At 42.3% G+C, this 11,943-nt stretch overlaps 1 protein-coding gene across 4 annotated transcripts in view; it reads right to left on the bottom strand.

The window, feature by feature from the left end:
• Positions 1–2,138: 2,138 nt before the first annotated feature.
• The window catches only part of Slc22a4 (solute carrier family 22 member 4), a 44,826-nt gene continuing 35,021 nt past the window's right edge, over positions 2,139–11,943 (bottom strand). For all 4 annotated transcript variants that reach the window (XM_034506395.2, XM_076936843.1, XM_076936844.1 and 1 more), the window contains 5 exons: positions 8,828–8,928; positions 7,388–7,602; positions 5,754–5,936; positions 3,749–3,884; positions 2,139–2,654 (listed from right to left, as the gene is read on the bottom strand). In XM_034506395.2, coding sequence (XP_034362286.1) covers positions 2,579–2,654; positions 3,749–3,884; positions 5,754–5,936; positions 7,388–7,602; positions 8,828–8,928 — 711 coding nt within the window. In that variant the 3' untranslated portion in view covers positions 2,139–2,578. The remainder of the gene's footprint in view (positions 2,655–3,748; positions 3,885–5,753; positions 5,937–7,387; positions 7,603–8,827; positions 8,929–11,943) is intronic.

Below are 11,943 nucleotides of genomic sequence, written 5' to 3'. Positions count from 1 at the left end.
AGATATACATGCAGGCAAAACGCCCACTCACATAAAGTAAAATTATAATAATCATTAAAAGATTGAGGTAAATTTTGAAACCGTGGTCATGAGGCTGTGGGCAATGAATCTTAATCTCCAGGCTCTATTCTGTGCTTTTTGTTCTTAAAGATTAAGAAATCATTCTGTCGTTCATCAAATTGATTTAAGCAAATATAAAAATTTAACTTTAAGATTAAGGATCTTAGTCTAGGATTATACCCTCCTCGGATTAGTTACTTTTACAGTTAATTCAAGAGCTGACTGATGATCTACATAGTTCCGGCTAGCCGGGGCTACACAGTGAAACATTGTCTCAAAACACACAACCTCACAATGATACCCATTATTTTGTGCAAATATTATTTTCTAAAATTAAAAAAGATAAGGTATTAAAAATAGCAACCGTGTGATTCTAAAGCAATATTGACAAATGAAAAGTTACATTTATAATTTTATTTATTTATTTTTTGAGATGGTCCTACTATATTTCCTTGGCTTTATCTGCAACTTTGATCACAAATGACCATCTCCTCATCCTCTCCAGTAGCAGAGACAACAGGTGTATATAGCAGATGCACATTATCATTAAATTCTCTTGATAGCTGTTGTATTAGTAACTTTTCTTGTTACAGAGACAAAAGCAACTTAAGGGAGAAAGGGTTTGTTTGGTTGGGCTCAGTAGTCAGAGGGTGGAGTCGGTCACTCTGAGAAGGCATGGCGGCAGGAGTCTGCTTGTCATAGTCTATCAGACAGGAAGCCAGGAGTGATAAATGCTGGCACTCAGCTTGCTCTCTCCTCTTTATTTAGTCCTGGACCCCAGGCCATGGAGCTGATGCTGCCCACTGTTAGGGTTACTCTTCCCACTTCAACTGACCCGATCTAGAAACTTCCTCACAGATGCCTAGAGGTTTGCTTCTAGACCCTGTCAGGTTGACAACAACAATTGTCACAGCCTTATTAAAGAATGTCCAGATTTAGTAAATAAAAATTCTACATGGTCAGATTCAAATTTTGCATAAAGAACTAACAATCTGAAGTATAGTTACATATTCACATTTGCAGGGACATGTGAGGCTGAGATGTAAGTGGCTGTCCTGTGTTCTCTCTGGCAGTGCTTCTAAGCCTTTAGAGCTGGGGTGTGGCCTCACACACACCAGGCCCTGGATTGGATCCCAGCCTTTTAAGAAAAGCTTTTCTTTAAAAAGTATGGAATTAACTGTAACAATATGTTATTGCTTTATTACAAGATTGGCATGGAAAGCATTGAAATGCTTTTGATTCTTATTAAAAATCAATAATCCCTACTTTTCATACTAAATCTTGGGACATCAGTGTGTATTTTACAGGACATTTCAGTTGAATCTAGTGAAGTACACATTTAAATACTCAGCAGCTACTTCTCGTTAGTGCCTGCCTTTTTGGATGGTATTAGTTTAAAGCATTCAAAGATTTGGGTTGTTACTAATAATTTGAACATTACATGATGTTCTTATCTTATGAAAGTGCATTTCAGTGCTTTGTTGTTGTTTTCTTCTGTAGGGTTTTCCCTTTCTCTCTTTCTCTCTTTTTCTCTTTCTTTCTTTCTTTCTTTCTTTTTTTCTTCCTTTCTTTCTTGTGGTTTTGAGGCTTTAACCTAGGGCCTATGCATGCTAGTTTGCTTTTAAAAATCAAAATAATAGTTATGATTATATTTAATAAAGGCTATATATTCAGCCTCCTTGGTTTTGATATCACATCCTTATTCTCCATCATCACCTTGCTAACTGAGCCATCTCCCCAGATCTGGAGAGAGTTCTTTGTCTGTTGGTGTTATGATCATGTGACACAGTATGAAGACACTGTGCTTAGTAGGGTCTGCATGTCATCAATGGACTAATAGCACATCTACTTGATGTGACTCTCTGACTCTAGCACAGGGTGGCAACTACCCATCAAAGACTCAGGACCTGTAGTCCAGATGATCATTTGGCTACAGACCCATATGAGTTCAGTTAAAAAACTACTCTCATTTTGAATGTGCTGGATCATCTCTACACACACACACACACACACACACACACACACACACACACAGCACATGCACACATACATACACAAGCACCGTTACCATCTAATAGTTGTGATAATGCAATAAATTTTATTTGGATAGCATTTATACGTTTGGAGATGTATGTTAATCTTCATATGGATTTTGCCAGTCCTTGACTAACACATTTTCAAAAAAAAATCTTACAAATCTATTTCATTGAATAGTTAGTAGTCAAGACTTTAGAAATGTTTGTTCTTAAAAACAAGACCATCTGGAAGAGTGGCCCAGAATTCATGAGATATTGTGTATTTCTCCACAAGTCCAGTTTAGTGCTCACTGTTTCCATTAGTTCCTTTCTGCAGAAAAGGCTTTTGTTTTGCTTTGTTGAGACAGGCTTGCTTGTGGAAGGCAGGATGGTCTTACACTCCTGATGTAGCCAAGGAGGACCTTGAACTCTTGATCTCTGTCTCCACGCCCTGCTCATTTACACATCTGTTTTTCAGTTTGCCAAGTGCCTTGGAAACCTTGTTAGAATGCTGTTATTAGAACCTTGGGGTTTTCTTCTCTGTCCATCGAGACTGTAGATTTTTTCCCACATCTGAACCTGAAAATAAAACAACTGCTGAAGAAAATTAAGCAGTTGGAACTCCCCTCCCTCAAACACCAAACTGACATCCTAAAACACTTCCTCACTCAACCAATGAAAAACATGTGAACTCTAATTAAAGAACCTCATAAGTGCAGACCTCGTGTTTTATGATTTCATGAGACTAATCAAGCTACTTTCTTGATTAATCACAAAGCTTGAATTTAAGCTCTTCAGTTTCCCTGAAGAAAAAAATGGAGGGATAGCAGGAAGTTCATGACCAAATAAAGTGATAGAGAAGATAGAGAAGAACTGTAATGACTCTTTTGTTGTTGCTGTTGTCTTTTTTGTTTGTTTGTTTGTTTTTTGTTTTTCAAGACAGGGTTTCTCTGTGTAGCCTTGGCTGTCCTGGAACTTATTGTATCCCTTTCCTTGCTCAGTTCACATCAAAAAATATTGTTCTTGTAGTTCATGATTTTGTGTTTTTAGTCCTACTTTTTCTTTCTAGAATTTACCTTGATATTTTTGGAAGGATCCTACTTTTTCTTTATTCAAAAATATCTAGCTGAATGTTCCAACAGCTTTTTACTGAGTTCTCTCATTGGTTATTTTTATATGTGTAAGTATGTATGTGTGCATGTATGTGTATGTATGTATGTATGTGTATGTATGTATGCATGGATGGATGGTGACATGGAGACAGGGTTTCTCTGTGTAGCTCTAGCTGTCCTGGAACTCACTCTGTAGACCAGAAATCCGCCTGCCTCTGTCTCCCAAGTGCTGGGACTAAAGGCGTGCGCCACCACTGCCCGGCTGCCCTGCTCTTTCCGATGAATTTTAAGTTGATACATTTTTTGTGTGTGTCTTGATTTTTAAAATCATATTCTGAAGTCTTTTCTTTTCTTGGGCTTCATCCTCAGCTCTGTCTTGCTCCACTGCTTTCTGTTCCTACCCTGTGACTATGGCACTCCCAACTAGCACCGCTCAGCTGTACTCTCCAGCGCCCTCCCCCATCTCCACTCAACGCTCCTCCTTTTCATATCATGTTGGATATTCCCCCGTGTTTATTCTTCCAAAAGTTCTTATTTTCTTCCAATCATTTTGCTACTTACCCTCTCACTTTCTGCATCTGCTCCAAGTTCTCTGGTAGTGTCACTCCAAAACTTTCAGGGAAAAAAAGCGTGACGATTCCAATGAGGACAGTCAGACTGCCCATGAGGATGTAGGGTAGGAGTTTATTATAGGCACCTGTAAAGCACCAGACATGAGAACATCAATTAGATGCGGCATGGTCCTGGGAGATGTTTTTATCAAGGTGCAGACAGGCTATGACAGCAGATTTAATCCAAACATTTCAGAAGAAGGAAAGTCAGCAAAATACCCTAGGTTGTTCCAGTGGGTTCCCCAGACTTCTACAATGATCTAGCCCTGGTTGTGCATTAGCATGCTGTTAGGTTCTAAGGTCCAGCTGTACATGACATGCTTCTTAGATAGAAGTCTTCACTATCAAAGCTTCCTTAGGGTGAAGGTGACTTGGGATGGGTGCTAAGAAGTAGCAGAGGATGACTCTGAACATCCGATTCTCTTACTTTCACCTCTGTGACTCCACCTGTGGTTGACGCACTGCTGGGATCAAACCCAGGACTTTGTGCTTCTTGGTAGGCAAAGACTGTACTGACTGAGCCACACACCTAGCCTTTCTGCTTCTCTGTATGGGGCTACTGAGATAGGAAGATAAAACCCCTCATCTGCTCTTTTGCCCACAGAGAGAATAGAAAAACAAAAACTCATGTGTGTAGAGTTGTTTGTTTGGCAGTTAAGATAAATACTGCTCTTCAGGCCTTTTGATGGCCTTGTCTTGCTAACAGGAATAGCTTCTTATACTAAACACTCTTTCTTAAGCTCTGCTTCTTGTGAACCAGTGGCCCAGCACTGGATCATCTAAGCATAGTCGAGAAGTATAAGGAAAATTGGCTTCACAGTTTGCTCAGGGCTGCTGTACTCGGAGCAGCTATGAGTTAGGACTATATGTTGCTTACACAGTGTGGATTTATAGTGTACCCTTTCTGAGAATTTATCTGTGGGGTGTGTGTGTGTGTGTGTGTGTGTGTGTGTGTGTGTGTGTTTGGACCGGTAGGTACCCAACATGTGAGCAAGAAAAATAAGGCGGTGTGTTTATGCCAGTCAAGTCCTAATAAAGGCTAGGCTCAGAACACTGAACAACATCTCATGAAAAGCTTCTTTGCATATTATTCCAGCCTGGTAATATTTGATTATACAGTAACTAAAAATTTTTGCCTTGCCAAAAATAAAATCAGAAAGTGTCAGTGATTACCTAGAAAAATATTTATAAAATGTATACAGAAGGCTAACTCCGTACACTATAAAGAACTCGTATACACCACTGAATCACTGTGGGGGGGACTCGAGAACACCCCCTGATCCCCATTCCTCATACCATGTGTCTGTCTGCCTCTGCTCTCACACCCCTTCCAAAGTCTGGCTCTACCAAAAATAAAGAATCCTAACTCATGTCCACTAGTTAGAGCCTCTGCTTTTTCCATCCCTTTGCCTGCTTCCTGCTCGCCCTGAGGTTATGGCCCAGCAGTTAAGACCTCTTGTTGCTCTCAAAAAGGGTCCAAGTTCCATTTACAGTACGTATTTGGTGGCTTGTTCTTTCCTTCACTCCAATTCCTGGAGATCAGACACTCTCCCTGGACACCAGGTACAAAAGTGCTACACTTACATTTAGATAAAAACCATCATACTCATAAAATACAAATTTTGTTAAATCTAACGGGGAGGGAAGGGAATCCAAAGAGACATGGCAGGAAGACCCTTATTACTACTTTACTACTATAGTCTAAGGGGTCACTGGGAATCATCATGAAAAGAAACCAGTGAGGGCTTTAAGATGCAGTGTGCCTGCAATGGGGCTGTAAAACTGAGCAGCCAGACTATGGAGGTCATTCAGCTGCAGTGTGACCAGCACAAGACCCAAACCAACTCCTATGAAGGGACTGGCCAAAGAAGGCCCTTGTTCGTACACACAATGTACATGAACCCACATGAAATACATATAAATTAAAACAAAGGACAGAACAAGACACATCTCACCCAGGTAAACGAAATAGGGGGCAATGATACTGCCCACCCTCGAGGCCATGGAGGTGGTGCCCACCGCCATGTTTCTGATCAGGGTTGGGTAGAGCTCCGCAGTGAAGACATACAACATGGAGAAGGCAGAGGTGACCCCAAATTTCCCCAGCATCACCAGGCCGATGGACACAAAGCTGTAATCTGGAAAAGAGGTGCATTTCAGACAGGATGCTTCAAGAATCTACACTTAACTAATTTATTGTCCCTTTTTGCTGCCATATGATAGTTCCCTCATAATGTACTGCTGGACAAGACTGTCCCCAAATCCTAATCACCAGATGGTTGAGGATGGAAGGTGATGGGTGGCCTCGGACTTTGAACTACTTTTAGTTCATTATTGCATTATTAATGCATCCTGTGACCTCTGTCCATGTGCTTTTATTTGTTACAACAGTTTCATAGTGAGTTGTTATATGCTAAATACAGTTAAATTTAGTCTATAAAGAGGGGGCCCAGTTCTTTCCTTCCTGAACTTTATTATTAAGAAATATAGTTCTAATTGGGCTCAGTGATGCATGCTTTAAATTTTTTTTCCAATTTTTTGGTGTGGTATGCATATGTATTTGCATGATTTTGCATGTGTGTAGTCATGAAAAGCTAGATGAACCATTGTGCTTGGCAGCATTTATGTGGGTTCTGGGATCTGAACTCTAGTCCTCATGCATTTTAATTACTGAGCTATTATCCCCCCCCCCCACCCCCAAGCATGCTACTAATCCCAGCTGTTAATACTTCACTGGCTGAGGCAGGAGAATTACAGAGTCAAGGCTAGCCTAGGCTATGTAATGAGTTCAAGGTTAGGATGTGTCACTTAGCAAGATCTTTCCTCTACATAAAAATAAAGGGTTGGGGATATGGCTCCACTGTAGAGTGTTTGGCTAGTGCAAGACCCTGGGTTTAAGCCTTAGTACTGCAGAGGTTAAAAAATTAAAGACAAAACCAAAGAGTGTTATTTGCATATTACAATGTGTCAATAATGTATCAACTTGTAGTTTAACAATAGGAGAAAATTAGACACACTAAGAAAAGGAAATACATTATTTTTAGCATTGGAGTTTTTTTGTCATTGTTTAGTCTTACTGCACCACCCCTATGTACATTGATTCATTGATTCATTTATTTATTTACTTATTTGTTTATTTACATGGGGGAAGTGTGTGTGTAAGAGGAAGAGGTGCTGGAGACAGTCTTCTCTATCCTCTGTGTAGGTTCCAAAGATGGAAGTGAGATTCTCCGGCTTGGCCAAAAGCACCTCTACCCACTTTGAACCTCTCGATGTTTTTGTTTGTGTTTTGAAACAGTGATCTATGCAGCCTGAGCTGGCCTTGAATTAGCTATGCAGCTGAGACTAGCTTTGAACTGGTCCTCCTGCCTCCAGCTCCCAAGTGCTGAGATTATAGGAATGAGACATCATACCCTGCTGGGACAATTGTTGGGAATGTGTTACAGTCAGCCTGTTCGGCTGATGAACATTTGGTGATGTCAAGGCTGTGTTATGGGGGAGGGTGAGGATGGGAGGGTGATCCTGATACTCTGGGCCGTTAATGCATTTAGATTTTATGGGATGTTGTTAGTTTGGGCTAACTTTTTACCTTCAGGTACCACTTGGACCAAGAGAAGCACGCCTCCTCCCCAGAACAGCACCCCAGCTATAATGTATCTCCGAGGCAGAGTTCGCAGTAGCAGCCAGGCTGTGAAGTAAGCTGGAACTTCAATCAGGCCAGAGAGGAAGCAGTTCAGGTAGACATCTCCATGTAAATTAGGAACGTTGAGAGACAGAGCAAAGTAACCCACTGAGGTTAGCATCCTGAAAGAGACCAATGATGTAATCACGGAAAGATGGCCCATGACTCTCTAAACTTTTGTGATGGTCATTGAGTTGGTTTAGGTCCATGTCCTCTAGGCAGGCACTAGTCATGTGGGGCTATTTGAATGGAAATACATTAAAGTGAGATTATACATTAAGTGAGTTTTTCAGTTGAACTGATCCTTCATGTGCTTAGTAGTCACATGAGTCTGGTGGCTACGACGGCACACAGCATGGATCCCAAGCATTCCTGTCTGTTCATAAAGTGCTGTGGAAGAATGCCATTCTCAGTAAGCCAGTAGTCAACAGCGCAGATGACCGTTAGGACACTGAGCATAATTGAAGAACACACATCCCCGAAGAAGTCTTTCAGAAACATGCTGGGTCTCTATCTACTAGACCAGGTGGGAGCATAGGACTGATCCGAAACAGGAAGAAGTAATCTCGATCACTGCAGAGATTCAGTGACATTCACATGTGGTATAAGAACAGCGTGGATGGGGTTGGGTCTTGGTGATTATTGGCTCCCTAGTGCCATTGGTTGAAACGCATAGCACGAGTGATATGTTCAGACAGCTAAGAAGGAAGACATCTGACAGAGGCTGTGGTCCAGGATATTTCACACTGATATTTTTCTAATTGCAAAACCCATGGTTCTAAAATACAATCTTCCAGTTCTGGTACGCAGTCTCTGTATGTGTGTGTGTGTGTGTATGGGGGAGGTGTTGTGAGTGCATGTGTACATGCATGCATGCATGTGTATTGTTACCTCTGGGACAGGTAGGTTGTCATTTTTTCCTTCTTTATCTCTTCTAAGATTTGTTACTACATTTAGTTAATAAAGTCAGATTGTTACTTCTGTGTCTTAAAATCATGTGTTCATTTCCTACTGGGGAGGCAGGTTACACTAACCCTACTGCTCAGTTCCAGAAAGCAGGTGGAGACTTAACATTTCTGCTTTGGTCCTCGGGGGCATCTGCAGCCTCAAGCCCATCACCTCCCATGGTGGGGTCCCCATACTGCAGACTTACTGTTTCCTATGCATTGTCCCGTATTTGGCTGGGACAATCTATCAATCTGAGACATGTCTGAAGACCTTAGAATTGCACAGTTCTCCTTTTGCTGTAGAGGAAGCCTAGGCTTTTTCACATCCCTTTGAACTAGAGAAAATCAGTTGCACACTTGTGTGTCCCATGTCTGTGTTCCCAGAACACTCATTGCTTACCACAGCATCACAGACATCACTGTTATTGTGGCAATGTTCCGAGTCTTGAACAGGTCCAGAATGAAGACTTTCTGCTGCTTCAAGGAGTTTAGCTCCTGTAGCTAAAATAACATAAATGAAACATGAGATAAAGAGGTAGGCAGGGGGCTGGAGAGATGGCTTTGCGGTTAAGAGCACTGACTGCTCTTCCAAAGGTCCTGAGTTCAATTCCCAGCAACCACATGGTGGCTCACAACCATCTGTAATGAGATCTGATGCCCTCTTCCGGTGTGTCTGAAGACAGCTACAGTGTACTTGTCATATATATAAAATAAGTAAATAAAATCTTTATTAAAAAAAAGAAGAAGGCAGGAAGTACCCATGGTGTGTGTGTGTGTGTGTGTGTGTGTGTGTGTGTGAACTTGGGCATACAACTCTTTTTGAAATTTTTACTTTAATTAAAATTATTATTATTATTATTACTGTTATTATGTCAAGACAGGGTCTCATGTATCTCAGGCTGGCCTTTAACTCATAGAGCAATGGCTATGTTTTTTCCAAAAGCTAACATTTCACATAATTTCTCCCCCTCATCCCCTCTCATTCTTTCTGCTCCCTCTGCCATGTTGTTTCCTGAGCCCCTAATCAAGTCTATAAAGATGATCTTGAACTTCAAACCTTTCTTCCTTCATCTCCCCAGTGCTGGGATTACTGGCACGCATCACTATGCCAGGTCTGACGCTGGGAACTGAAGCTTTGTGTATGCTAGGTGAGCACTCCATGCACTGAACTACATCCCAGCCCATTCACACAAGTCGGGCAGAACATTTGACACACTTCCAAGTCCAGAAATCAAGGGCCATAAGGACATCTCCAAATATGGCTCTCATTCTAACTCTTTATTTAAATATTTACACAATTCCAAATTCATTTTGACAATTTCATACACGCCTCTAATGGATTTTGGTCATATTCCCCTCCCTCTCCCTCTGGAACCTTTCTTCTTCCCAGCATGTTCTCCTGATTTCATAGCTGGTTATACCCATGAAGGAAATGACTCCCTCTCCCCCCTCTTTGTCGCAGCCATTACCCGCTAGCTACTAGGACCAGGGACTGATGTGACTCTCCCACTTCATGCTGGGATGTGGAGCGGCTGGGTCTTGGAGGAAACCACAGCTGCTGAGAGCGCCTTAGAGCAATGGCTATGTTTTGTCCAAAAGCTAACATTTCACATAATTTCCCCTTATCATCCGGCTCTCATTCTTTCTGCTTCCTCTTCCATGTTGTTCCCTGAGCCTCTGATGCTTTAAAATGTTGAATATAGCCCATTTTAGATAGAAGCCTTCAAGATAAACGTCATCAGGCCCGCTGATGATTGCTGACCAGCTTTTCCTTCACTCAACCTTAACATGGGTCACCTTTAACACACTGAGCTGGGATCCTTAAAGCCTATTGAGATGAGAGGGCCGGGAAGCTCCATAATGCCTGGGGGGGGGAGGAGAGAGAGGAGAGGAGAGGAGAGGAGAGAAGAGAGAGTGAGAGAGAGGAGAGGGGAGAGAGAGGAGGGAGAGAGGGAGAGAGAGAGAGAGAGAGAGAGAGAGAGAGAGAGAGAGAGAGAGAGAGAAAAGAGGGGAGAGAGAGGAGGGAGGAAGAGAGAGAGAGAAGAGGGGAAAGAGAGGAGGGAGGAAGAGAGAGAGAGAGGAGGGGAGAGAGGAGGAAGAGAGAGAGAAAGAAGAGGGGAGAGAGAGGAGGGAGGAAGAGAGAGAGGAGAGGGGAGAGAGAGGAGGGAGGAAGAGAGAGAGAGAGAGAGAGAGAGAGAGAGAGAGAGAGAGAATATGAATTAGTTTTAAGGGCGGGCTTTGGGCCTTAAAACTAAAGGCTTCCAAGCCTTTGTTATCTGTTAACATCAGAGATTCTGGAATAATCAGACTTGGTGATAGCTGCCTGTAAGCCCAGGTGGAGGCAGAATTGGGAGTTCAAGAACAGCCTTAGGTACATAGGAAGTTCAAAGCTGGCCTCAGCCACCTAGGGAGTTCAGAGCCAGCCTTAGCTACATAGGGAGTTCAGGGACCGCTTGAGCTACATGAGACCCTGTCTTAAAACAGCAAACAAACAACAACAACAACAACAGCAGCAGCAACAACAGAACATCAGACTCAGGGTAGCTAAGGCCTTGGGCAAATTAGTTTGTCTTTTTTTGAGACTCAGCTTATTTCTTTTGTAAGATGTAATTGGGAGTTGAGGAAGTTAAATAATATATAAAACCCAGGAGCATAAATGCCCAGTACATCTTACCTATTACTGTTATCACTGCATCATTGTAAAGAAAGGCTATCCATCCACGGTTAATGGTAATCCTTCCTGACTCCAATGTCAGTCTTCACTTCCCCACTTCTAGTTAACAGATGCTCATTTACCACGAGCCATGAATTTAGATAGACAACCCGACTAAAGCTAAAAATGAGGCAGTGATGTAGGGGATCTCCTGGTGGTAAAGTAGGAGTCTTGTGACCCTTTGCCATGAGTGATGTATGAGACTAAGGAAGGCATTTCAGTTGGGAGGAAGTAAGATGGCCCTTTATAGCAGGTTGTCCTCAAGTGTTAGCATCGTTCTCCCAGTTAATTAGGTGTGTCTGCATAGCTCTCAGCTATGATGCTTTCCCCCCTTCTTCGATTTCCATGTATGTGTGGCGTGTGTGTGTTGTGCACATGTGGAGGCCCAAGGTTGATGCTGGTTCAATCACGTCCATCTCATTTGCTGAAACTAGTTCTCTCAATCAAACCTAGGGTCTCTAACATGGCTAATATTGTTGGCTAGCCTGATTGTTCTGGGGATTCCATATCTGGTGGTTTGAATGAGAATGGCCCGCATGGGGTCATATATTTGAATACTTAGCCTCCAGTTGCTGGAACTGCTTGGGAAGGATTAGAAGGTATGGCTTTGGTGAAGAAGGTGTGACACTGGGGACAGGTTTGAGGTTTCAAAGGACACATTCTTCCCAGGGCACTCTCTTCTCTCTCTCTCTCTCTCTCTCTCTCTCTCTCTCTCTCTCTCTCTCTTTTTCTCTCTCTTTCTCCCTCTCTCTTTCTCTCTCTCATGAGTTCTCAGTTGTTCCTGATACTATGCCTTTACTCTG

The sequence above is a fragment of the Arvicanthis niloticus genome, chromosome 6 (genome assembly GCF_011762505.2).
Source record: "Arvicanthis niloticus isolate mArvNil1 chromosome 6, mArvNil1.pat.X, whole genome shotgun sequence".
Lineage (NCBI taxonomy): Eukaryota > Metazoa > Chordata > Mammalia > Rodentia > Muridae > Arvicanthis > Arvicanthis niloticus.
The sequence above is the reverse complement of the archived record's forward strand: the minus strand, read 5'-3'. Positions and strand labels throughout refer to the sequence as shown.